The 27828-nt window shown below is 39.4% G+C and overlaps 1 protein-coding gene across 3 annotated transcripts in view; it reads right to left on the reverse strand.

Annotated features, from left to right (window-relative positions):
* Positions 1–3506: 3506 nt before the first annotated feature.
* LPP (LIM domain containing preferred translocation partner in lipoma) overlaps positions 3507–27828 on the reverse strand; it is a 698095-nt gene continuing 673773 nt past the window's right edge. For 2 of the 3 annotated variants that reach the window (XM_022569708.3, XM_022569736.3), the window contains exons 10-12: positions 27018–27196; positions 21342–21462; positions 3509–20075 (exon numbers count right to left, since the gene is read on the reverse strand). In XM_022569708.3, the coding sequence (XP_022425416.2) occupies positions 19947–20075; positions 21342–21462; positions 27018–27196 (429 nt within the window). In that variant the 3' untranslated portion in view covers positions 3509–19946. Of the gene's footprint in view, positions 20076–21341; positions 21463–27017; positions 27197–27828 lie in introns of all 3 variants that reach the window. The other variant, XM_089910694.1, reaches the window with a different exon arrangement.

Below are 27828 nucleotides of genomic sequence, written 5' to 3' on the forward strand. Positions count from 1 at the left end.
CATCGGCAGGCGGACTCTCATCCACTGCGCCACCAGGAAAGCCGTGTTTCTTCCTTTTTACCTATTTATCTGGCTCATTCCCTTCATAAGAGAGTTGGGAGGGAGGGAGCTCTCAGACCTGGATTTAGGAATCTTACTTGTGATACTTCATGCAGAATTCGCTACCACTGTTAGTTTTACAACATCATAGGGAAGTAATGAATATTTTATTTACTTCCTGACTGTAATAGCCGAGTTAGAAAGAGGTAAAACGCTTTGCTTTGGACATGAATCTGGGGTGAAACTGAAAGAGGATCAATTTAATTCAATGGGATAAAAATTTATTTAGGGTCTGTAATGTGCCAGGCTGTGCTAGATACTTTGAGGGCAACTAAATTAACAAGATCATTTCCTTCCCAGAAAAATCACGGAAATCGTTTGGGTATGCAGACACGTACATAACTGAGGAATGGTGGTATGCTAGTTTGCCCTGGAATGGTAATCCAGAGAGGGGAGTAGTCAGTTTCAGTAAAGAAAGCAGTGAAGGCTTCATGGAAGAAAAGTCTTTATAGAAGATGCCAGGGGCAGAGGAGTGTGGGGAGGGAGAGGGGAAGTGTTCTATAATTGCATGGCCCACGCTGAGAGCTTTGCTCCCCGTTTTCCATTCATCTGCATCTACATTTACTAAAGAAGTTACTTGTAGGATTTTATATGAAAAGTGCTGAAAAGTGCTTAGCCTTCTTCTGAGGCAGCCTTAAGGTCATTAAGGATGTATTGAGCACTTGACTCTGCACTGGAGTGGAAAAAAGAGTTATCAGAAAGCATTTCTTTTGGAATTCCCTGGTGGTCACAGCCAAAAAAAAAAAAAAGCATTTCTTCCCTTTCTTTCTCTCTATTATATTATGAAATATATGATAGGTATATAACACATATTATAATGTATAATAATAAAATGAAGGCCTATGAACCTACAATCCAACTAAAGAAATCTAATATTAATAACAGCACTGAAGATCCCTTATGCCATGTTTTTCACCAATCACATCTCCCTCCTTTTATCCTAACTCCACAACATAATGAGTTTTCTTGTTTTAAAATTTCCTATAAACAATATATCTATTTGTTTATGAGTGTTTTCCTCTAACATTGTTTCTGAGAATTGACCACATTGATTTATTCAATTATAGATAATTAGTTTTCAGTGTTATGCATCATTCTATTGCAGAAATATACTGTTATTTACTTACCAATTCTCCTTGGAAGGACATTTGTCTTATCTTCAGCTTTCTGCCATTACAAACAGTACAGCTCCGTATGTCTTTGTACATGCCTTTGGGTTACGTGTTGGTCATGGGATTTCCACATCTTATTTTCCAAAGTGATTTTAACAATTTATACTCCCACCAATATTGTATATAAATATCCATTGCTCCATGTCATCTCCAATATTTGTCATCTCCATCAGCCTTTTAAATTTTTGCTGATCTGGTGGTATATGATACCACCAGATAACTTATATCTTATAACAAATGATAACATATTGGTTTTCATTTGCATTTCCCTAATGACTAATGTAAGTGTTTTTCATATGTCAATTGGCCATTTGTATTTCCTTTTCCATAAAATGACTGTTCTTGTCCCCATTTTTCTATTGAATTCTTTTTTCTTAAGAATTCTTTGTATATTCTGGATAGTAATCCTTTGCTATTTTTATGTCTGGCAAATAGCTTTTCCTAGCTTGAAGCTATTATGAGTCTTTTGATTAACTACATTTCTTAATTTTAATGGGGTTTAAATTATTATTTTATTTACAGCTTTAATGTTTTTTATTTTGTTTAATAATTCTTTGTAACATAAAGATTCTTTTTAGCGGGTCTTAAAGTTTTGTATACATGAGGTAGGCTTTGGATGTTATTTTTTTCCACATGGAAAACCAATTATCTCAGCATCTACCCTTGCCACAGTGATCTGAAATATCATTCATGTCAAAGATTAAGTTACCATAAATGGATGGTTTTGTTTTAGGATTCTCAGCTGTGGTCCATTTAGATTATACATGTCTTTTTCTTTTACAAATAATACATTGCCTTAATTACTATAGCTTAGAAAGTTTTATCTGGTAAAGAAAATTACCTTTTCTTGTTCTTTAAAAATTTTTTGGGTATTTGGCATTTGGTTTTCTGAGTAAATTTTAGACTCAGCTTGCTAAAGTCCATAAAATTTCTGCTGGGACTTGGATTAGCATTCCATTAAATCTATGAATCAATTTAGGGAGAATTTACATTTTTATGATATTATTTTCCTATCTTTGAAGATGGTATATCTTTCCACTTATTTAGATCTACTTTAATGTCTTTCAATAAAGTTTTATGATTTTCTTCATTTAGGTATTTTATATTTTAAAAAGGATATTCTAGGGTACTTTACATTTTTGGTCACTATTATATATGGTTTATTCAAAAATACATTATCAAAAATACATAATCAAACTCTTTGTGGCTATTGCACAGAAATAAAATGCAGTTTGGGTATATTAATGTTATATCTAGCAAACTGTTATGTGTATAGCATACTGATTTGACAACCAAATACATTAAGAGATGATTACCACGATAAGTTTAGTAACCATCTGTCACCATACAAAATTATTACTGTTATACTATGTTCTTTATGTTGTACATTACATCCCTGTGACTTATTTTATAATTGGAAGTTTGTACCTTTTAATCCCCTTCATCTAGTTCACCCAACATCCACTCTCCTCCCCTCTTGCAATCACCAGTATGCTCTACCTATAAATCTGTTTAATGTTAATTATTTATATATTATTTTGGGTTTCTATATACAGTTTTCTGTAGTTATACCGTCTATGAATAATGGCACTTTGGTTTCTTACATTCTATTCTTTATATCTTTCATGTTTTGATTATACTGGTTAGAATCTTCAGTACAAAGTTGAATAGAAGTGTTGATAGTGGGTATCCTCTTTTATCATTTAAAATAACTACTTCTAATGTTTCACCATTTGTGGTGATTTTTGCATAGATAGACTTTACTCGAGGAAGTTTCTTTCTACTCTTAGTTTGCTAAGGGGTTGTTCTTTATTATGAATGTTTCATTGTATTACATTCCTTTCCTGCGTCTATTGAGATATTATGCTCATAACACTACTGTTTTGTTCTGTGAAGGTGGTGAATCACATTAATAGATTTTCTAATGCTCGACTACTCCTATATTCTTGGGATAAACTCAGGTTGAGATTGAACTATATGATTGCCATTCTCTCTGCTCATCATTCTTTGTGCATCACTGATATTCCTTCCTGGTTTATTTTCTTTCTTCCTGAAATATGTCTTTTAGAAATTTTTTTAGTTATGCTCTATGGACATTAAGCCCTCTTAGTTTTTGTTCATTTTTTAATTGTCTTTCTTCTTCCTAGAAATGGAGATTATATATAAAACTCTTTTTCTACTCTCTTCCACATTATTAAAACTGTCAGTATGATAGCACAGGACTCGGGGTCAGGCCAGGACACAAGATCCAGCCTTGTAATTAAATTACATTGTGACCTTAGGTAAATTCTTTCCTCTCTCTGGGACCTGGTATTTCCTCACAAAATCAGAGAACATGCTCTCTGTTTGCCCTTTCTAGCTCTCACATTTGATGAATAGGGGCAAATAAATATATGTGCAGTGTTAAAACAAAGCAGAAGGGGGCCAAAGAACATAAAGTGAGTAATTTGAGGAAAATAGGGAAAGGAAAGGCAAGGTTACGTGTTACATGCCCTTCTCTGTTTACAGCTTTCTGGCAAGAAGTTACGAATACGCCGAGCCCCAGTGATGTATCTACCATTTGTTAATTCAAAGACACACCTTGTGTCTGGTACCTTTGAAAATGGCGGCCTCTTGCAGAGCTCTCAGACCCCTCAGCATTAGTAGGCTGAAACATGAGGTTGGAGAGATAAAACCCAAAGCCTAAGTGGGAAGGAGTTTCGTGTACCCTCTAGTTCTAGTCACTCTTACGTTTTAGACTGGACTAGGGGTCAGGGTACTGGGTTCTCTTGTAGATCTGTTTAAAAAGTTAAAAATGAGTGTTCAGTGAACGAATGGTGATCTGGGATTGTTAACTTTATTTCTCACATTCTTAGCATATTCGTCTATAAAATGTGGGCAAAAATCCTTCCGGATCACAGAGCTATTAAAAATGATGTGATAAATAATGAAAAGTTTTGAAAATGCTGACTTATACTCTCCCAAGTGTCTGATTCTTCCTGTCTTCTTACCATGGTTGTTTGTCAGCTTTACTAGAGACTTCTTGAAAGCAGGACTTACGTCTGATTTATATCTGTATCCCTCAAGGAGCCTAGCACAGAGTAGATTCTCAGCATTGGAAAAGTATGCATAAAACAGGTGGAATAAAAGTGTGAAAAGTCAGCCAGTCGTCAGTGATGTGAGTGGAGAACTCTCCATTTGCCGCCCCCCACCCCAGGAACTGATTTATTTGGATCCAACTTAAAAGGGGAAAGTTCTTTACTTGAAAGTTTAAGACAAAGTGGTCAAGTAATTCCTGAACATATCTAACCTTAAGATCTTCTGTGCTAACAGTGGAGAAGAGTGGGTGCCTTCATTCTCTTGTTGGCATCATATTTGCTTTGAGAGACGTTGCCTTTCTCAGAGGACCATATGGAAAGCAAATGATGTAAAAAAATGAATCACAGTTAAAGAGGTTAGAAGAAAGGAGACAGGGATTATCCAACTCAAAAAGAATTCCACACATAGGCAAGTAAATGTAATAACTTTATTGGATTTCTAAATATAATAAAGTAGTTGCAATTCTTTTACAGAAAAAAAAGGAATATGATTTTCGTATTTATTCTTATAGAGCCTTGGAAAAACATAATTGATAGGAAAAAATTGATAGAAGGTAAATAGAAACACGATTTAATATAGTTGGTAATGTATAAAAACAAAAGAAAATAACCCAAATCACTTGCTTATAACAGGTTTTATTCTCTTATTTTCATAAGGAACCACGAGGGCTATTTTGGATATGTCAGTGATGGTTCATGATGTAGTGGAGAGATGCAATTTGCTAAGAATAAAAAAGAGAAATCTGTATTTTGGGAATACCACGGCTCTGTATCATACATGTGAAAAAAGGCATATTCCCTATACATGTGTGTGTGTGTGTGTGTGTGTGTGTGTGTGGCTCCCCCTAAGTCAGAGAATGTTATTCAGACTCACAGCTGATCATGATGGGTCTATAATTGTATTTAGTTAGTAAGAAGTTCTTGTTCTTCGACACATTTAGCACAGAGAAAACCTGGTTTCTCCCCCTTTTCCCTTGATCTGTCTACTTGTAAATACCATTTAACATTACATAAAACTCTCTCATAGTCACAATCAGATTGAAACCTAGAGCAAAGCCATGCTGTCTCTTTCCCAGTCCATCTTGTTTCCAAGGAGGAAAAACTCTGTAGTATCCCAATGCCCCTTTTGACATCACACAGAGATTGAACTCTTATCTAGTACTAACATCTGATTCTCTATAAAAAAGAAAATGACTAGTGTGAAACTGAATAAAGTAAAAACAGAACAAGAAAATCACCAGGAAGAGTAGACAGTTTTAGTGAAGAGTATCACTTTCTCCAAGAAGACAAGTGGTCTCACAAAATGATAACTAAGGAAGGGTGGTCCACACTCTGGAAATTATGAAACCGTGATCCGTTCCGCCCTCCTCCCTAGTTTAAGTAGTGGAGCCCCTTAGCTAGAAAGCAGAATGGTGGCTGACTTCAAGGGCATGGGAAGCATCTTCTATTGCTTGTCCCCCTTTACTTCCATTTGGTGAAACTAGGTGGCATAGGAGACAACTTTGTGACCAAGAGGATGCCAAGAGCTTCCTTGGGGAAAGGCTAAATGGAGGTATCCTGCCTTCCCAAAGCAGAGGCAGAATCAAGTGAATGTGGAGCCAACTGACTTGGGAAGAGAGCGACTTGGCAAGTGTAATTTGCCAGCTGGTTGAGTCAGACGACACATTGAGAAAGATCTTTTTTGGAAGCACGTCCTCCCTTCAACCCTTTTCCTAAAATCGTGCATAGTCTACCTCTTCCTATTTGTCCAGAGCCTCTCCTACTGCCACACCTGGGTAAGAATCCAACTTTCTAGGCTGAGCTGCCGCTCCATCGACAATATCTACAGTTACAGTGTCAGTGACAGAACCATGGAAACAAAAGCCATTAAGTAACATGGGCTACTATTTTTAGGAGTCAAAGTAAAGATGCTCTAAGGATCTGGCAAGGGCCTTTGGCCCCCTGAGCCTCCAATTCTCAGAGCCAAGACTTTTCTTTAGTTTTCACTGATGTTAGCCTGAGAGATAAAAGGAGAAGCAGTATGCTGACATTCTAAGCTCACCAATGCTTAGTTTATAAAACACACATACGACACATATCCTAATACAGACCCTGGCTCATTAATTCCCTTAAACAATTTTTTTTCCTGACTAAATGTTCCAGTTCCATAAAGCATAATATATTCCCTTGAAGTAGATACAGGAAACCTCAGCAACATGCCACCACCCAGTAGGATAAAAATATAAAGTGGCTGTATCAGCAAGGAATGCTCAGGGAATGTGCTTGCAGCCTGTTTCACGGTGCCACTTGGGAGGGGATATTGGAAACGAGGGACTTTCATTTGGCAAGGTTTCCTCATCTTAGCACCTACTCCTTTCGATGGTATGTTTTTGAAGGCTGCACGGTATGACTCTGGGTACCGTGTGTACATACATATGTAGGAATAACGTCTATGTTTCTCAGAATAGGCACTTTTTTTGAAGGCAGTAAATCTAAAAGTAAGGTTAACAGAGCCTATATTTAGTGCTCATCTTCTCACTTTGCTGATGTGTATGCTGAACAGAAGATCACAGATTTGAGTCAGTCTCGCAAAGAGGCCGGAGTTGGCAAATGGCTATATTCAGAGCCGGGGAAGTCTTGCCAACTCAACTGTAGCTGTTAAAAGGCAGACTTGGAGAAGGTGCAATCGTTTTTCTCAAAGGTGACAGCACAGAAGGAGAAAAGCCTGTGACAAAGCCATGAAATAAAAGCTGGTGTGTACGGCTCAGAGAAAATTACTCTCCTCCGGCTCTGCATCTTCATGTCACGTCTACTTCAAGCCACAGATTTGCAACCCGAAAGTTCTTTCTTTTCCCTTCCTTTTTTGGGGGGTGCATCTCATAATTGCACATATTCCCAGTAGAGAAAGAGAAAGCCCCTAATCTGTTTAACTAATGATAAAGAATGATAAAGGTAAAGTTTAAAAGGCAAAACAAAACAAGTAATTAATTGCATGGATACCAAAAGGCAAAAGTTCAATACTGCACCCTGCTGTGAAAGTTTTGCATTTAGTTTAAATTTTCACTGAAGGCACATTAAATGGCGTAATTTTATTCATGCTAAATAATCAGACAATCGATGCCATCTTTAATTCTATTTGCTTTTTCATGTGTCTCCTGAAAATGAACGAGGACTACTTCAGAGTTTTGGGGGGGAAATATTCTGACTTTGTTTAATAAGAAATAATTCTTGGATAATTTGCTCATCAGCTTTCCCAAGAGAAAAAAAATGGGTACTAAAAGGAAGAAAGTCATTTAAAAATGATTTGGCAACTAGTTAAATAGAAGCTAATGGTGGGTGACAAGATTTAGTTTCCAGGGTCCTAAATCTCTTTCATCAAGGATACACCTCAGTTCAGATATTTCAGTTAAGTAAGAAGGCTGGTACGGTTTATCCCAGTTTCAACTCGCTACCCAGTGAGGAAGGTCCAAGGCACTTTAACACTTTTGGGCAATTTCGCCCTGATATGTTAAAGTAATGACATTCATCTAAAAACTAAAAGCAGAAGGCACATAGGGTGAGTAAAATGCAAACACTGCCCAAACATCAACTCACCTTTTACTGTTTGAAAGTTAAAATATGAGGCCATTCCTATTGTTGGCATTTAAATGATAAAGTCCCTTTTCCTCTCAAAGTCTGTATTTGAAGGAATGAAGCATGTTGGCAGATACATCATAACCTGGCTAAGCTATTCACCTACTTCTGGTTTATAATCACTAAGGGATCGTCAACTGTCACCCAAAGAGAAAGAGAGATGAAAAGAAACTGGATTTCTTCCCTTTATATTTGTCTCCCAAGAAAGAAGAAAAATGGAGACGTATATCCCGGAAAAGCTAGCTCTTCCCCTTGTGCACTTTCTAAACTAGCTCAGAAATGGACTGAAATAATTTGGTGAGGGAAGACATTCAGGCTTTAATATTTACTCCCTCGTGATGGGGGAAAAGGAGTCAAAAAAACAACTCATTCTTATGCCTCGGTAGGAAGCAAAGCAGGCACCCTACAAGGTGGCAACACAAATGCATCAAATAATCGCCCAAGAATAGTTCTTACCCTTTTCCCAACAGGTAGAAATATAAAGAGAGCCTCAAGCAGCAGAGATAAATACCTTAGTCTCCACCCTCACCTCAAAGTGCTTTGGTATATTTTAAGAGATAAATGGATGCATACAAAATTTAAATAGCTTTTTCTTTTCTTTTTTAGCAGTCACTAAAATGGGCCAGGTCTAGGAATTATTAGTTTCTTGGCCTGAAAAATCCAAGTGTTTTAAAATAAGATTTCCTTTTTGAAGGATCAGCCTTCTTGGAAGATGTCTGCATGTGTGTGTGTGCGTGTGTGTGTAAGAGAGTGAGTGTCCGTCTGTGTGCAAGCACGTGCATGGATGAGCGTTTTGAGGACAACACAATTGTATTTTCCCTAAGCATGGGGGGTAATATTGTGTACAGTGGAGGAAGAAAAAAATGCATTCATAATTTCCTTTACATTATGTAAAGATAAATCAGAGCTTGTGGCTCCCTTGATTATTTTAAAGGGCTGCTTTTTCATATTCACAGCTTCACTGTCCTTTTATTCCCTCTAATAAGACACCACAGTTTCTACCCAAGTGAGTCTTGGCTCAGGCGTACTCACCCAGATAATTCTGATAAGTTCTCAGAATGCTGCTTCTGCTACTCCACTCCTGTAGTGGGGGTTATACCTGTTATTCTACGAGAAATCATTTTCCACTCTATCAGTCATCACATTAATCAAACCTCACGGCAAGATCAGCCACCTTTCCAGTGTCTAAATTGACATCTCAGCCAAGGAGACTCGCCTGCTGGCCCCGCCGGCCCCGCCTGTATTTCCCAGGTGTGAAGACTGGAAAGGGGTGAGAGGCCGTTTGTTATTTAACTTGGCCCTTATTAATCCCGGGGAATTCAGCAGAGGGATGATGGGACCAGCTTGATGGATGGAAGACTCTAGGGAGGGAAAACGCCTAGAAAGCTTATTAGATAAGCTCATTTTAAAGGTTCCCTGCAGTAGATTTAACTCAGATGAAGAAAGATATTTTTCAATCAGTGGACAGATTTTAACTTAAAGCCAAACAGCTGTAATGAGAAATGGGAGGAACTGAAAACCCAAGAGCACACCTCAAAAGGCACAGCTTCCTGAGGGATGCAGCTCAAGAGAAGGCATGCCCAGTTGTTGAAATGCCACGTAGAGCAGGTTCGAGAATATACACGCAGGCTTCCAAGTACGTAGGCTGGAAACAACAGAGCACCAAACGCCTCATGATCAGCACACACAAATCACAAAACGACCACAGCTGGGTATAAGCCCAGGCTATCAAGTAGCAAAAGCCAAGTCGCAGAACGGCAGTCAATCCCATAGCATTTGTTCACAGACATTTCAAGGTCAAGGTCGGTTGGCTGGCTCGGAAATGCCTGATGCTGTGACATATACTTGGTGGGCCTCGATAAATGTGAACTGAGAGAAGAATATGCATTGTTTACCTACAGCAGTTCCTGCCTCTGTGGGGCGTAAATCGTAGCCCACAGGAGAATCGTCCTAAGGGTCAAGTCACTTCTTTCTGCATGCCACTGGATTCTAAATGACATGGTCTTGGTTGATAAACGGAACCTCACAGTTCCAGAGTTTTTCAGTTAATGTAAAGTAAACCACGGTCTCTGGGGAAATTTGCTGCAGTGTACTTCAGTGCCACAGTGTTTGTTCTCAGCGGTGGCCCTTCCTCACCGGCTCCATCACACTGCCAATCAGAATACCTAGTGGTTGCCCACAAGATGACACAGAAAATGCATGCAAGCTCTAAATGATCTCAAACACCGCAGTACGCACATGGCTCTGCCACCTGATAGCTGAGTAACCTATGTGAATGAATTTCCTTGGATGCCCTCAAACAGGGGGCACGGTGGTCTGTGAGAAGCATACAGCGTGCTCTGAGGTATTTTGTACCCTGAGAGCGGCCACTGGAGAGAGCACTGGACTTGCAAGACCTGGGTATGTCCCCAAATCTACCACTTACCAGCTCTATCACTTTGGCAAGTCACTTAACAATTCTGAGCCTCAGCTTTCTCTTCTAGGATAGGGCTATTAATAACCTTCCTCCCAGGGCTGTTTTATGTGTGAAAGCAGTTTGTAAGCTCTCTTAGGAATTATTATTTCAGAGCTCAGAAAGCCACCTCCGGGTCCTGCCCAGGAGCCTGATGACAGGTTCTGCCGATAGGACTCTGGAATTTAAGGCTGGGGTGGAAGGGCTGCAAGCCTTGTCCTCCCAAAGACCGAGGAATGGTATTGACACTAAATAGTAACTCGGGACAATATGGAAAGAATGTATACGTTCCTATGTAAAACCATGACACAATGTAGCCTCCTTCCTTTCGCAAAGGACAACTGGCCAGAGGTGATGCATTTCAATAGAACGAGTATTTTCTGCTTTTGACGTTTTCCTTGTTAGAAGTGGAGATCGCACGCTGACATCTCCCAACATTTTAAGGTCATTATCAGCAGAATGAATAACAGGAGAGGGTTTCATGGGTTAGTTACTGGCGGAAGGCATGAAGCTATAGAACAACGGTCAGAACAGTTTGTCTTTTGAGTAAGAAAGTAAAAACAGCAACCCCAAACTCATACTCTGAAACCTAACCCTCAGAAAACCCTTCAGACTATTTCTAAGGATGTTTAAAGGTTTTTATAATCTTCAGCTAAAAAAAAAAAATCAAAGTTTATTCTTTGTAAAGTAATGTGTTGCCAAAAGCAAAATATGTTTGGAAGGAAAACAGAGGCAGGAAGCGACACTTTATTATGTACTAAAGATGATTTTTGTGTGGCACCAAGGAGCACCTAAGCCCAAAAGGCTGTTTCTGGGAGCTTGGAAAAAAGCATGATGGAGGAAATGGAAGAGCTTAAGAAGTAATGAGCTCCTTGATGCAGGTGATGCTAAGCAGAGTCTGGATTATCACTTAACAAGAAATCTATAAGGGAATTTTAACACCAAGTGGGATAGAAGAATGTGGAGTCCTTTCCAATTGTGGACCTAGAAGTAATAGGAAAATAGAGGTGTCCTGCTCATTGCCTCGTGGGCTCAAAAGATGTGGGGTGTTTGGTGTAAGAGTGGAGTACAGAGCTATGAGCTAATGCAAATGTGCATTTTGTATGTTATCAAAAAAGATTCCTGTTGATACTGTATGGGTTGGATTATAATTTGATAACTTATCCCATCTTACGTTTACATAGAGATGAAAAAGCAAACTGAATCAATCTTGCTCTATGCTTTTCCCTTCTCACTGACCTTGAGTATCTGGAAGCGTTTTCTCCTGTGAAGGATATTCCAGAATCTGTGATCCTTAAAGCAGAAGGTCTTCTCTGAACATAACCTATGCTTTCTTTTTGTTTCTGGTGTCGTCAATATTCTTCTCTAAACTTCTAAATCAAGCCAATGAACCAAGATTCCTTAACAAAGTTCACTCTTCCATGAAGCCTTACTGATACCACCGGGGAGAATTACCTTTCCTGAAGCTATATTCCTTCCTGTGGAGTGCAGACTGAACCTATTTGATTTTACTGCAGTTAGCTTCAATCAGAGTTACTTAGGGGCTGATTCCCTTAAAGTGATTATTACATTGAGGAGATGAGTAAGGGGTAAAGATGTTAGAAAGACAAAAGGATAGAGAAAACACGGACTCCTAAGGGTAGTTCTTAACTGAGCAAGTGGGGAAGCTGCTCACTTGGTCTAGAGTGCAACATCTATAGGTACTAACATTTGAGCCCAGACGAATGAAAGCAAACCTCAAAAGCCAACCAGCCAGAAATATTTATGTGGAACCTATAAAGAGCCCAGGACTCTTTTTGTGTATTCAGTATGGGAACATGGACAAGAAATGTCTTATTCTTGAGAAGACAAGAACAAAGGGAAAGGGTTGAAGAGAATTTATGAACATTGACCAAGAAGTGGGAGTCTTATGGGTGACATATATACTAACTAGCTCACTTCCTCTTTTGACTTTTTGGTAACAACAAAAACAGTAAAGGACATAGTGTAAGAGGACTGTTTTGCACACATGGGAGATCTATCCTCATCAAGCTTTCACTCTCCTGGGTCTGAGTCCTTGGGGGAAGTTTCCACATCGAATATCAGTTTCCTTTGGATGCTTCCAATTCCACTTACTTTCAACCCCGAAGAAAGTGTTTTTACCTAGCCTGACCCAAAGGGCTGGCCACATTTCACCAAGTAGATTGAAACAAAATTAGAAAATATTGTTGGGTCCAACTGTTCAAAGGAGAAGCAAGAGGGTGATTGGACTTGATACCATGTCAATCAATGAGGAAAAGTTGCAAGAGTTAGTGATATCTGACCTAGAGGCAACGATTTAGACATTAGACATTAGACTTCTTGTGCATAGCTCCAGAGCCAGAGTTTTGTTTAACACGGAAGAACTTTTGTAGAAAAAAGCTGCCCCAGTGGTAGAAGGGACTGCCATGGATACTACTACATACTAGCCAGCTCTAAGAAGATGTGAAATGGAGACTTGTCAGGAAAATAACGGGAGATTCAGATCCTTAAAGGACGCATGATTTGTCTAGGAACAGCACTGGGGCTTGGGGTCAGCTATAGCCCTCTACACTGGTGGCTTGGGGTCAGCTATAGCCCTCTACACTGGTGTAGAACACAAGATGACATAATGAAACCTGTCTCAGTCTTGGTAGGTCATTCTATTCCTGGGGTTGAACACTGAATTTAGAAGCTATGTTCAGTACCAAGTTGATTGCATTTGTGGGTCATTTAATAAAGACTTCTATTTGGGCCTATTAGGTAAATGTCTAACAGAGTTAGATGCATGATGTTTTCTCTTGCCCATAAGTGAATAAGTATCCTGGAAAAAGTAGCAAGCACACAGTAGGGAAGGATTAATGTAACCATCTTAAGGTATTACAAAAGAATTAGCTGTCGGTTTCCCTCATCTTTCTAGTATACATAACATTTTGCTTGTAGAATCCTACAAAATCTGTGCTTATAACAAGGGCTAGGATAAGAGATATTTATTAGTGTGGTTAGAAACTGCTGTAAATTAAGTAACAATCAGGAATAAAGAGCGAAGATTTTAGTCATTTTTTTTTTTTTGTAACTTCACGGGAGAAAAGTCACTGAGTTTATTAATAAAATGCATCTTCCACACAACTTCCCACAAAATAAGCCCCACGCATGTTGGATAACAAAATTATAGAGTCTACAACGTTTTGCACAGGGTCCAGGAAAATAAAAGAGGTAAAGGAGTAAGTGTCTTTCCTTTCTATATTGAAGGAAAAATGTGCCATTTTGTATTTCTTCTTTGAACTTAGTAAGCTAAAGTTAGTTTTCTGTGCTTCTAACTAAAAAGGAAAAAGGCAGTACAAATCAATTCTAGCACGGCTGTTTAGGCAGGGCCGTACAGGACGTGGATGACTGGATTTGAATAAGAGGCCCACAGACCAAAACAACGCCTGCTTACCGTGCTCACCAAGTAAGTACGTCAGAAGGGATGAAATATTGAATGTGTGAAAATAGAAACCTCTAACCTTCGGAGATGCTTAGGGCGTAGTACAGCTTAACTAAGACTGCGTAAGAATATGCATTGCCATCTGTCACAAAGAGAACGAGCTATGGCCCTCTCACAGAGGGATGAAATGACATGTATTATAAAAGTCTCGTGTAGTTATGGCCATGCCATGGGGCTGAGAAGCAGCTCCCATTTTAATTCTCTCCTGACAAGGGAAAAATACATGGTTAGCCATAGTGATTTTTAAACACCTCCTAAACTTGGAAATATAAATATTTTACTTGTTTAAAAAACTACAATTGCCAATCCTTAAAACCCCTATGAAAATTCTGAGTTACACTGTACAAGAATCTTATTGTTTAAATTGTGACCTGCCCCTTCTCTCAAATTCCTCCTTCCCCACCAAAGCCCTCTCTTCTTGGAGACAGGTAAAAAAAAAAAACTAAAAAAACCAAAAAAAAACCCCCCAAAACCTCTGCCTGTTTATCAAAACAACACGTTCACTGAGACTATCATTAATTCTCGGCCAATTCATTTGTGTATTGAATTACGTATGTATTAGTTATGCTTTTACTTTCCTCATCTGTGACCCTCCTAAAAAGGAAAATCAAGATCGACTTGTAGAAAACAGAAGGGCAGAAACCCAAAATAGAAATACAGTCCTAGAATTATAAGCTTTTCCTAAACAAATTTATAAAAAATGGACACAGAAGGCATGTTTTGATCAGTATTAGCCAGAGTTCAAAAGAATCTCAGACTCATTTTAAGACAATGTTTTACCGAAAGACCCAGATTGTTCTTCTCAGGTTGCTTTTTATAAACAGACTACAGGTCTGTAATCCATGCTTCAGGAAAAACTCTGTTGCTGACCTGCTCCCTGCAAAATACTGTGATTCAAGTATTAGGGTTTAATATTACTGTCATGGGAAAAATGCTGATATGTGTAAAAATTCCAGAAGAATAATAGCTTTCCCCTGCCATAAGGAAAACTCTCAAGTTTCACTGATCTAAAATAACATGCCACCACTTAAAAATATGATTGTTTTGTTGGTCAAAATGCTTTGGATTAAAAAAAAATCTCAACCTAGTCTTAGAAAGATCACTTTGCCTATAGCTGAGAAAAGTAGGCCAGTCATAAAGGAATTTGCCAAGAACTCTGTGATCTGAGTCCCTGATGAAAACTCATTAAAATAAAACTGAAAGACTCTATTATCTCACCTCACTTTATGAATAAACACAACCTGGAAAAATAGGCACTTTTAAAGAAAGAATTGATGGATGACACATATATTTTGCGGCACAATTCTTCCTTTAATATGATCATAATTCCATATGGATTGTAATGCATTGATTTAACTTATTTATGAAAAGTCCAAGCACGATAGCATTAATGAGTAGGAATGGGAAGGAATAAGAAGGGAGACAAGGCGGGGGTGGGGGTGGGGAGAGAGAGAGAGAGAGAGAGAGAGAGAGAGAGAGAGAGAGAGGAAGAACTCTCACCACGCCACACAGCTTTAATCAGATCACTTTTTAAAGGTTGAAATATAAGCGAACTAAACAACAGCTTCATGAGAAAAGTTATCTGTCAAGGAAATAGCTTGACCTGAAATGTTCACGATTGCACCATAACAATGACTCAGAACCAAGATCCTCAACTTGTTCTGTACACTATTAAATTAAAAAAAACAAACAAAAAAATTGTGGCAATTAAACAAAAAGTGGACATGCTGAATAGGTGTTAAAGGCTCACGTGGAAGTCTTTCTTCATCATCTAACTAAAACGAGAGTAAGACCACTAAGTCACTAACGACACCCAAGGCATCACCTCGTGGCACAAGAATGTTTACCTAATTTAGGAATCCGTAAGGTACTTCTAAGAGATGGCGAGAACAGAAATACTGTTAGAATACATTAAGATGAAGAGATTTCTCTGGCTTTTGACTTTTTGATGAGTATATCTTGGAGATTTGGGGATGGTTATTTAAGTGACAGACTCTTCAGTGGAGCATTCATAGTAGTGTAAAGATTCCTTAAAAATAAGGCACAAATACATGTTGCTCTCTGATCGTCTCCCATGAAAGTGCACCAAAAGAGCGATCTCAGGAAATGAACTTGAGGCACATTTTGCAGAGGTATATCTTTTCCAGCCTCCTGGTTTCCTACAGATGGCTAAAGCATGGTATGGAACATGCTGTCATATTTCATTCATAACACACATGTACTGTAGCTCTAGGCAACAGATGGACAATCGCTTGTTTAAACTACAAATGTGAAATACTAAGGTAGAATAGCAATATTTCTAGAAATGTATATGGAAAAAAAGCCTTTCCAAGCCAAGAGGAATGGTGAGAGGCTGTGAGGTTACATCAGTGTTTCCCTGATCTCCCTGGCAGCTGCCATAACTTCCCCAACACCCTGCAAAACTTGATAATGGAGGGATCAAGGGGCAGCCGACACAGATTTGACAAGAGAAGCCCAAAACATATCAAATAGAAATAACACTGTTACTCCTGGCTGGTTCACATTAATAGGATTTTTACTAACTAGGAAAACTGTTGGAAGTTGTGTTTTCAGAGTCCTGTCTATATTCCATAAACCCTCTACTATAGCCCCATGGTAAAATGCTCTTCTTTTCCCCCTGGGACCCAAATATAACACACTTGAGAGTTTTATATGCTTGAAACATCATCACAAACATCTCTGCAGAATCTGTCATAGTGAGAAAACCATTATACTGTTGGTATCTCCACTGTGTTAACCAGCATGCACTCAATGTAGTAATTTTGATCAGAGAAGTTGCTCTTACAGAAACAATTTGTTAATGAAAGAAAGAAGAACCCACATCTTTGAGCTGCAGACATGTTCAGGATCTCAACGTCTTGATGCACTTTGCTGGGACACATGACTTATTTTTGAGTTTTAAAGGCCGATTTGTTTGCAGATGAGACTCCACACTGAGTCGCCAAGAGCTGGAGATCCAGGCAATGGAGAAATCTAACTATGAAACCGTCTGCAGAGCCCAAGACACAGTGGGTTTCTTTTTCCTTTTCCATGTCTCTCATGTTACATAAAATTACCAAATATTTGTGTTCTTGACAATTTTTTTTAAAGCCAGTATATTTTTACAAACTTTCTCTTATAGACTCTGTGATTCTTTTCTATTACTTATGTATTTAAATGATTAACAATCAAGACAATATATCAAAAGACAGTAGAATTATAATCCTTAAGGTATTAGATCTTTATATCTCTGTTATAGGCAAAATTTCATGTAGCTAAAGCAGTAAAACGTGATTTGGCATTGCTGACACCAAATGATTAAGAGAAGATAAGAAAGCAATATAAATCATATATTTAAGAAATCCCGAAATAAAATATTTTAGGATCCTTTCCTTATTATACCTTGTGAAAGAAAAAAAATCTAAATCTAAATATCTATATATGTAGGTGTGCACATTCATTATTATAAAAGTATGATAAGTCTATATTAAAAAGAGATTTACTTTAAAAATCTTTGGTAAAGATACTCTGAGGTTATGTGATAAAAATGCACTATAAAGATTGTAAGCAAGCAGTATTCTGGCAATGCCGCAGTGAGGGGTCTGTGAAAGCATTTTTTTATTACTCTCTTTTTTTTTTTTTTGCATGTAAACATTCAGTTACATAAGGACTTAAATGTAACAAACAAGTAGAATGTTATTGCATTTTTATAGTCTAAACATTTCATAAATTCTCCCTCCTTTGGCAAAATTCATACTAATAGGACTGCACTCCAAGAGATAAAATCCAATTCATACTAATAGGACTGCACTTCAAGAGATAAAATCTACCTCTCAATAAACTGGGCTCTTTGCTTTTGACCAAAAGACAATTTCCCCCCAAGTATTTCATAGAAAACAAGTTACTGAAACAATTCGAGCAGATTATACTATCATTATCACCTCAATTGTCTAATAGTCAGTATTCTTTGAGATCATCCGCATGGTCTGGCCTTTCATTTGGAAGACAGAAATTCAGAGATACAGTTGCCACTGTATCCTAAAATTCATATGCTGCCCGAAGTGGACCCCTTGTATTTCACATTATGAGAAATGTGAGATCAAGGATAAGGGCAGCAAGGTAAGGAAAGGACAGTCAAGGGTCAAAGGACCCTTTGAAAAGCTGTAACTGTGGTGGTTCTAAAACAAGACCGTTTGGGGACCAAAGCAAATGAGCCACAGATTAACTCAGAAGAGCTGTAAGCTTAAGAATTTCTTACAGAAAAAAAAAAAAATCAACCACCTTTACGATTATTCCTGCTAAAGTAAAATAAATTTAATTGGGACTCTTGAGGCCTGGGTTGCAATTCAAAACACGCACAATTTTTCATTTCTGAGCGTTAAAATTAAAAATTAGATACAAAAGTCAGACTAGAAAACTTTGTCACTTTCTAATCATGAAAAAATATCTGTGGAATCAGGGAAGGGTATACAGGGGAATGTAGCTATATTTGTTATATTTGATTTCTTAAACTGGGTGGCACAGAGATTCATTATATTATTATTTATACTTTTGTTTATATTTAAAGTACTTCATAATTTAAAAGTATATACTTGTGAAAAATTTGAAGAAAGTTTTAACTAATCTTAATCCAAGATACTTAATTAGTTTACAAAACGGTAACCTGCTACTAAGAGAAGTGTCCTTCCTTAAAAGAAACATGTTAAAACGTAATAAAGTATATGCGGTCCTGGAGCTGGCAAGTAAGCATTTCACTGCCCAATAAGAGTTTGAATAAAGATTCTAGGCAGAGACTCTGCATATTTTTAGCTCAAAAAGGCAATTTTTTTTCAGTGATTGTCTTTGAAAGTGTGGTGTAAATGTCACATCGATGATATGAAAATGTCTTCTGCAGTATGTAATTTGAGTTGCAGAAGGATTATAAGAATAATGAGACTGTGGTTTCACAATCTTTTCAAGCTTTCCTGTCTTTTTAAAGTAAACTACACAAAACTAACACGATTCTATGTGCCCTGATTTGCAACTGTCAGGCAAAAAGGACCTGGGCCTAGAAAAAAAATTTTTTTAAACTGCTCTTTATAGCTATTTTCCTCTAGAGAAAAAGTCAATTTTGGTACTTGTGTTTGGATATTTAAAAAAAAAAAAAAAGGCAATATTTCTGACATGAAAAGCAGAACAGTATTGGAAATGTTATATTCTAGAGAAAACCAAGTTTGTCCATATTATTATGTCCAGGTAGCATGGAAAAGGAAAATCTTAAGATAATATTTTGGGGTAATAATGAGTTTTTCAAATATAACCCCAAAATGCTTTATCCAGCATACCCTATCTGTAATTTCTTTAGAAAAATATTGAAGTTTGGTTCTCTCTCACCAGTATCTGTTTTCAAATGAGCCCCAAACACTGGTCATTATAGATTTTGAATTAGGATGGCTGCAAATTCAATGCGGGCTTCTTTTAACCTATGTAATTTACAGCTTAAATTTTTTATAGCCTGACATATAATTGTGCATTTTTTTCCCCAAGGGACACGACTAGTTTAGAGCAACAGAAAGATCTATTTTTCAATACACAGAAAAAGAATGGCTATCTTTTATGCTCACTGGCAATGTGGAAGTGATAGGATGGAGCCTTCAAGCCTAAAAGCACCTGTGAGTTGGCAAACTCACCCAGGAAAAGCTGTGTGACAGCAAATACCACACTAAAAAAAGCCATTCAACCAGATGAAAAGTGAGACAAACATAGGGATTAAAAGTTAAAGGAATGCAGAAGTGAATGGGATGGAGCATAATCCGTGCAAAAATGTGCAAGTCCTTGGGAACAAAGGCCCATCAAGGTCCTACATGATTAAATGTGAAATGTGTATTTGGTAAGAACTTTAAAACATCTCATACTCTATGTGTTTCTAAAGGAAGGTTAATAGTGGATGAAGTAGAGACCATCCCATAGCTTGATTGCCTTTCCTCTCTTTTCCTATTTCTCTTCTTATATTTTTCTTGTGTTTCATCCTTCTCAGAGCCACCAACTAACCGCTAAATAGGTGACTGGATTTAAAGGTCAGTGCTAGCCTTGGCGGTCAACACCCTGATGCGGGCAGAGTTGCAGGTCTTGCAGAGGATGTGTCCATCCAAAGGGTAGCAGCCTTGGTTATCTCCTTCAGACAGGAGACCACCACAATCCTGGAAGAAGGAAGACAGATGGAAAGGATATCAGTGAAAATGGAAACAAATTCCTTTGCTTTCCATTCAAGGCTTCCATAATGAGGCCAACCACTACCTTTCCTCTTCATGCACCACCAGCCCCTTCAACTCCTTCTGCAGGACAGAACATGCTATGCCTTGCGTTAAGCTTAAGTAGAGACTGGGGACATCAATACGAACAGGGTGAAATGGCCCTCCTGAGATCACTTAATGGGAAATACAGGTACAGGAAAAGAAGAACCTGAGGGTCTAGGCTCCCAACTAGTAGTTTTGCTCCCCTCACCCAAACGACGAGAACAAACGCAAGAGAAAATAAAACAAGAATAGATCCCAAATCATTAATTCATCTTTGCCGTTTATCATTAATTTAAGGATCTCTCAAAAGTAATATACAGGTGCAGGGACAGAATCTCCTGGTAACTCCAGGGCAGAAGCTAAGTTGTAGAGTGACTCATGCTAAGCAGAAGGGCCACCAACGGGCTCTACTTACTTATTCCAACTTTAGAAAGAAAATAAAATCTTAAGGTTTGGGGGCAGGGGGTAGAGGGAAATGACCTGCTGTACTTTCTAAAGGATACAGCATGGAGGAGAGGACACCGTTTCTCTTTAGTCATAAAACCTAGTGTAAAAGCTGGAAGTCTTTTATTCTCTTTGCTCATGTGAAGGCCAGAGAGAAGCACGTAGGGCCAAACAGAGCACACTGCATGAAACAGGTGGTCGTTACAGCTCAGGCGGTGAATGGAATGACTGCAGTCCTGGAGAGCAGGGGCCACCCTGCCAGCCCCACCAGCCTGTGTCTTGGGAAAATCTCCTCGTGGGACTAGAAGAGCCAATCTCATGAGGACGTGGTAATAAAGAAGTTCATACTATCTCTCGCAGACAGCTAATGCGAACTGCTGCACTCAGGAGAGCTAATAGCAAACAAGAAAAGTGCTTTCAAAGAGGGGCTCTGGGTAAGTCATAGGACGATAAGAAAATGTTTTAAAATCATTCTCTGAATGATTTTATACCTTTTCATACCCAGATTAGAGGAGAAAGACTTGCTGCCCTTTGCTGTATAAATGAAGACATGGCCCTCGGCCAAGAGGCTTCCCTTGTCACTTCCAGCCTGGGTTACAGGCCTCTTGTAAAACACAAGTCCCATGAACACAGGCACTAGGGGCTCCCCCAGATTTAATAATTGCTATATTTATGAAAATCCGGCCCTAGTGGGCCTGGCAGGGTGAGGGGGCACTGACCACAGACCTCACACCGGTAGCAGTGAACATGGAAATCGCGATCCAGAGCCACAATCCGGACAGTCTCTTCCTGGCCGGGGGCTGGCATGATAGGCTCCTTGCACACAGAACAGCGGGGGGCAAACTTCCTGAAAACGGAGAGATAGTTCTGGTTAGATAATGAGCATGGACACTGGCAAAAAGATGAGACTTGGAGGTGAAAAGAAAAGGTGTAAACCAAGAGCCAGGACACCTGGTCTGCTGTCTTGTGTGACCTTGAGCAAAAGTCACTTTCCTTGAGTCGGCTTCCTCAGCTTAAAATAAGGGACTCACGCTTGGTGACTGTTGAGGTCCTTCTAGATGATAAACACCATGATATCTGGTGAGGCAGGGGAGTGAGTGCGTGAACTGCTTCTGCATGAAGAGCTACCGTGGCGTGGGATTCACCTGTGGATAGATCGCAAACACAAACCCTGGGCTTGGGCAGGTCAGCCAGAGAGGCAAGGAGGCCCCTACTTGTTTCTGACTTTTGCTTCTAGACTTTTGTATGTGCTCCCCAGGCCCTACCCAAGTATCCCGAGGTTGGTAACTTTGCCTCATTCCCAATTATTAAGCCTCTTCTTTGAAATGTGTCTTGAATTCTAGGAATGAACACGAGAAACCTCAAATAGGTATCTTTTCAAAGCAGCAGAGGTTAGCGAGTTTAAATACTCTTTATACCAAACTTCCTATGGCCAAATCTGCAATTCCTATATTTTGGTGGTGTTAAACTTTTGTTTAAAAAGAAAAAATTATAAAGCTGTCCAGTTCTCTATTCTCCAAAGGATTTTAGAACTTCCAAAGGGTATGTGTATATGAATATACCACCCAACACACACACACACACACACACACACACACACACACACACACATATATACATATGTTTTTGAGGTTAACTCTTGGTGAGGAATTTTAATATTTCCTAATCTCTTAATATTCCTTAATATAACCAATGGCCGTAACATTTTTTTTTCTCGTAACAGATTAATAGGCTGCAAATATAGGCTGTGCACCCATATGTATCTTCTGGAAATTAGGTGTGGTCTTTATGAAGGTGTGAAATGAGACGTGATTTGAAACGGACGTGGATAAGAACTGAAAAGATTAAAAAAGAAAGACTGAGCAGCTCAGTAATGGTTTTAAGATTAATGATGTTAAAATTTATCTATTTGTAGAGAGACTTAAAAAGAAATAATGATAGTAATCTAACTCTTTGCAGAGCACTTTATGGTTGTCAAAGCATCTTTACATACATGATACTCTATATGTACATATTAATTTTCCTAGCAGCACCCAAAAGGCATCTGTATGGCTGCAATCTAAATAAATATGAATTAAGCAGCAGATCAATTGATTGCTATGAAAGAAAAATTTAAAGGATCACGGTACAATTGCGGCAGTAATCAGAGTTGTTATAACTGGTATTTTATGCAAGAAGTTCATACTCGGTGGCAAAAAAAATTGCTTTGGACTACTTGATTACCTTTGAATCTGGGTCGTCAGTAGTGAAATAAGCAGCCTTCTGGAATCAGCTGCGGAATTTCCTTCCCCAAACCCAATGGGACTGTAAAGTCTGTGAGGTCAGAAGTGTGTCTCGCCTATCACTTTATCTGTGAGTCTTCCCCAATGTCCCCAAGTAGGATTACTAACTCCTTGAGGATAAAATATCTTTCACTGAAATTGCCTATTTTAGCAGTAATTATCTGCATATCTTTGGAGACCTCAAAACTGAGAGCTTCCAAAGGCCAGGATTTGCTCTATTTCTGAGTTTCTAGAAATAACTAGTGTGGCTGGTGCAGAAGGTAGAAAGTCAGGCAATATCCAATGGAATGAAGTATTTGCCACATTTCGCATAAAAAGATGTTGCTCAGGCCTTTATGTTCAATCTCAAGGTTCCTCTCTGGAAAGGCACAGACTGTATTCTTGCTGAGTAATGATTTCTTCTTACCAATTGGCCTCATTTCTATGATGGGAAAAGGCAAAGTGAAGAGACAGGAAGTGGTTTCCACCGTCCCCACTGTGTTCCTTGGCGGGCATTTGGAGGATTGTTAAAAATCCCAGGTGGTCTATTTCAAGGCTCAGCTCACTAAGCAGACAATAATAATAAAATTAATTTGATAAAAACACTTCTGATGGTTAAAATTGTGTGCTTATTGTTGCGCCAAGCCTTGTTAAGCACTCTATACCCTGAGCCTTATGTTTTTACTCATAGCAAACATTATTAAGAAATACTTTTATCATTGCTGCCTTACAGCCATGGGAGCCAAAGCTCAGAGAGGGATGATCTTAATCATTGGGTCCTGGCACATTTCTGGCAATCCACAAATGGATGCTGAGTAAACAAATAAATGGATGCATGTAACATCCCTGATAAGAAAGCACAGATAGTGGAATAAAGACTCAACACAGTGAAAGGGTCAGTTAAATCAATCTGCTTTTCTGAGCTCACTGTCCTGGCACTGGGAATACAGAAATAAACTCAAACTCCAGCAATCACACTGGTGAGGGAGTTCTATATATTTCTGCATTTGTTCTATTAACATATATACGTATCCTACCATATTGCAAAAATGATTTAAGGGGGTTACTGTAAAATAGCGTGTGTGCGTGTGTGTGCGTGTGTGTGTGTGTGTTCTTTTTTACTAATCAGGCTATGTAAAGTGCTATCTATAGCGAATTTACAAAACTATAGAACATAGAGAAGGAGATATAAATTCAAACATGGGTTTAGGGAGCGTTTGAGATCAGAGGAGGATTATTAGAGTAGATGAAAATTGAGCTGGGCCTTGAAAGATGGCCATTTAGGTGAAATGGAAAGTAAGTCTGTGTGTGTGTGTGCGTGTTTTGGGGGTGAGGGTGCGATACAGGCAGTCTGCCAGGTAACTAGTTTGAGCAGTCATCTGAAATGACATATGGGAAAGGGTTTCTGCCTAATAGGATGGAGGATTTGGGCCAACCCTGACTGATGGCAGTTATGGAGGGGACAGCCCATAAGCAAGGCTTTAAAAATAGCATTTCAAAAGCTTGTTACTCAAGAGTGCAGTCCAAGACCACCTGGGACCCTGTCAGAAAGGCAGACCTCCTGAACTAAAATGTGCAGTCTAACAAGATCGCTAGGTGACTTGTAAGCCCACTGAAGTTTGGGAAGCACCAGTTTAAAGGACGGGTTTCTAAGCAGGAGAGATAAATCCCTTCTCCTGGGCCTCGTGCATCTCACCATAGCTTCTATTCGCAGGCTGTTCTAGTTTCAGCCAAGCGGATCTTTCTTGAAAGCAGAGAGCCTTTCTTCACTCTGGGCCCTTCGTTATTGCCTGAGTTGTTCCTTCTGCCAAGAATCTCCATTTCCCATTTAAAACACTCTGCTTCCAGAAGCCTACTCAGATCCCAGGGCCGAGTAATATCTTCTGGCTCTGACAGCTCAAGCCCTTGCCTGTGCCTCACATCGTCACCTTTACAGTCTTTTCTGCCTGGTGCCTATCACACAGAATCTGCACTTATTCTCTCCCCTCCTCCTGGCAAGCTCCATGCAGACAGGGGCTTCTCTCTACGTATTTCTACCTATGCAATTTCTCTCCTTTAGCACTGAGCACAGTAATTGGCACATAGAGGGCTCTTCATAGATGTGGTTGAACAGAATTGAAATACATCTCCCAAAAGCCCACAAATGGGAGATCTGTTCAGAATGACCAGGAATCTGCAGAGGGCAGCTATGTTCCCCTCTCTGCAGTCCACTCTTCTTAGCCATGCAATGTCCATGGCTAAGACACGGCTAATGGGTTGGACTTGTAGCTGCTTTTTATTCCAGTCCTTTCAAGACTCAGAAACGGAGTTCTGTAAAATGTATCTTTTATTCTTCTTTGGGAAATGGAGAAAAGATCAAAAAGCTTCTCCCCCTGCATACCTGCCAATCATGCAGACAACATGATTTTTAATAATTTGTATTTTAACTGGCCACTGAATTAGCGGTGATGGGAAGCACTGGGGGTTTCAGATTCTTTTTCCCTTTCAGTTGCTCAAGTCTGCCTTCCTGGAGTGATCAGACCCACACACATGTCACCAGTCACAAGTCTCTAATTATGCTCCCCACTCCTAGAAATGAAAGATAAATGGCATAGATATAAACTTACATTTGTCAGAATTGATTTCCTGTTTTAATTGAGGGGTGTAACATATCAGTCTTTTTCAGCAACAGAAACGTGTGCTCTGATTATATCTATCAGTCTTTCTTGGATTAGGGTAAGTCTAAGAAAGGAGAGAAACAGTGACAGAAATACCCTCCCCAATGGTATCTTTTCACTTCCCTTAAATAGATGCAGGTGTTTTTTTTTCATGTGTAATTAGAAGCTAAAAATATCAATAACGTGAAGTACAATTTATGCTGTGGCTGCCCTTTCAAAGAGAGCCCTTTCTTGTCTAATTCAGGTCCAGAATTCCTGCCTCTGGGGTTTTGTTTTGTTTTTTAAATTTATTCAGCCTCACATCTTTTGGTGAGGCTTTCACTTTCCCTGCTACTTGAAAAGTGGTCAGGAAATTCTTTTTTTTTAAAATATAAATCTCAGGTCCCCAAACTGTTTGTGGCAAGTACCTCCCAGTTGTTGACAATCAACAGAGCGGTGAAAATTAACCCACAAGACTGCACATCTGGAGGCCATAGAACAGATACCCAAACTGGTGAGCCATATGAGCTTCATCTCTCTGAGAGCCTCAGACTGTTCTTAAAGCCACTGCGAAGCAAACACGAGCCAGAAACCTCCGTGTCTGCCATTTACAAACCACATCTATAGCTGTCGTATGGTTCCTAGAAATATGTGACAAATGTGATCAACCAATTAACCAACAGACTGGCCAAATAAGAATAAGCAAAATGCAAAGCTATACAATTTTCATGAAAACTCCAGCTATAATAAAGAGGGATCTACAAATTAGAGAAGTGAGGAAGTGGTGACATAATTTTCCAGGCCCATCAGTGAAGTGGTCTTGACCTTAAGATTCTACTTTTTAATCGTCATCGAAAGATTAGAAAATATCCTGAGGAAGAGAAGACCTGGGTGGGGGTAGAGCTTAGCAGGGGGTGTGAATATGCTGATAACAGCATAAAATAGCCTCCAAATATGTGAGAGGCTGCATTAGCAAGAGGGGTTGAACTGTTCCCTGTGCCAGTCCCTCCCATAACCTCCTATATGCAGAGTGGCCAAGACGTAGAGGTCAGCTCTAGAGAGAACCCTAGGCTGTCTCAGATGGGCAGCTTTAAGACAGGGTCTGGTCTAATGACCAAACTGAAGAGCTCAGAGAAATTGGGCAATTTGTCCACTGTCACATATCTTGTTCATGTTTAGGCCAGGGAGAGCTACCCCAGGATCCTGCCTCTTTCCAGTACACACGTTCTGCGGCTAAGCCAACTTCCTCATAATTAGAGCTACACAAAGATGTGATGGATAAGCCCCAGGGAAGTCTTGAAGCAGAGGCCAGGCTGGAGGACCACATGGAGTACCTAATATCAATTCCTGCATTGGAGGAGGGGATAAATAACCTCTTTTTAACGTGCCACCAAATCCGGAGATCCTATAGCTCGGAGAGAGAAGAGTGTGAAGCCCGGATACAGGCAGTAAGAATAGACCCCAAGAGGACAATTAGGCTGCAGGAGGGAGAGTAGGTTGCCTACTTGTGGAAGTCTTCGATGCAGTGGATGAGGCCGCCAGCATCCACGGTGAACGGGATCCCATCCAGGCTGCGGTGGCACATCACGCAGGTAAAGCAGTGAGGATGATAGGCCTTCCCAGTGGCTCGGAGAATCCGCTCCATGATGGGCTTGGAGCACACGCTGCACTGCTCCAAGGTATTCTGAGGAGGAAAAGAAAAATGCCAACGTTAGGCTAAGACGTGAAGAGCTCCATTTATGTAGTAACTTACAGCATGACAAGCACGGTTACAGAACACATGGGCTCATGTGCTTATCACAGTACTTGGAGGAAGGCAGAGTATATATCTTCATTACAGAGAGAATGAAACACAGATGGATCAAGTGGCTTTTCTAAGGTCATGCAGGTTCTGGGTGGCAAATCTAGGATTTAGAACTCATGTTGTCTGACTTCTACTCGTGTTCCTTTCCAATACAGCAGGGGTAATAGCAAACTTTTCTGTAAAGGCCCATGTAGTAAATACTTCTAGCTTTGTTAGAGCAACTCAATTTTGCTGTAGTGGCAGGAAGGCAGCCATAGACAGTGTGTAAGTAAATGGGCATGACTGTGTTTCGATAAAACTTTATTTACAAAAGCAGGCTGGATTTGGCCATGGCGATAGTTTCTTGACCCCTGGACTACACAATCCAGGTTCTCCACTGGAAGAATACTTCTCTATTACTTCTAAAACTTGATTAGTCATCAAAATCCTAGTGGGGTCACCAAGGATCTTAACATTTTAGAGTGGTCTTTCTGATGACCCAGACTTGTAGACAGCATGCTGGTTGCAGAACC

The sequence above is a fragment of the Delphinapterus leucas genome, chromosome 4 (genome assembly GCF_059928025.1).
Source record: "Delphinapterus leucas isolate spDelLeu-1000000601 "Yukka" chromosome 4, BTC_Dleu_Yukka2, whole genome shotgun sequence".
Taxonomy (NCBI): domain Eukaryota; kingdom Metazoa; phylum Chordata; class Mammalia; order Artiodactyla; family Monodontidae; genus Delphinapterus; species Delphinapterus leucas.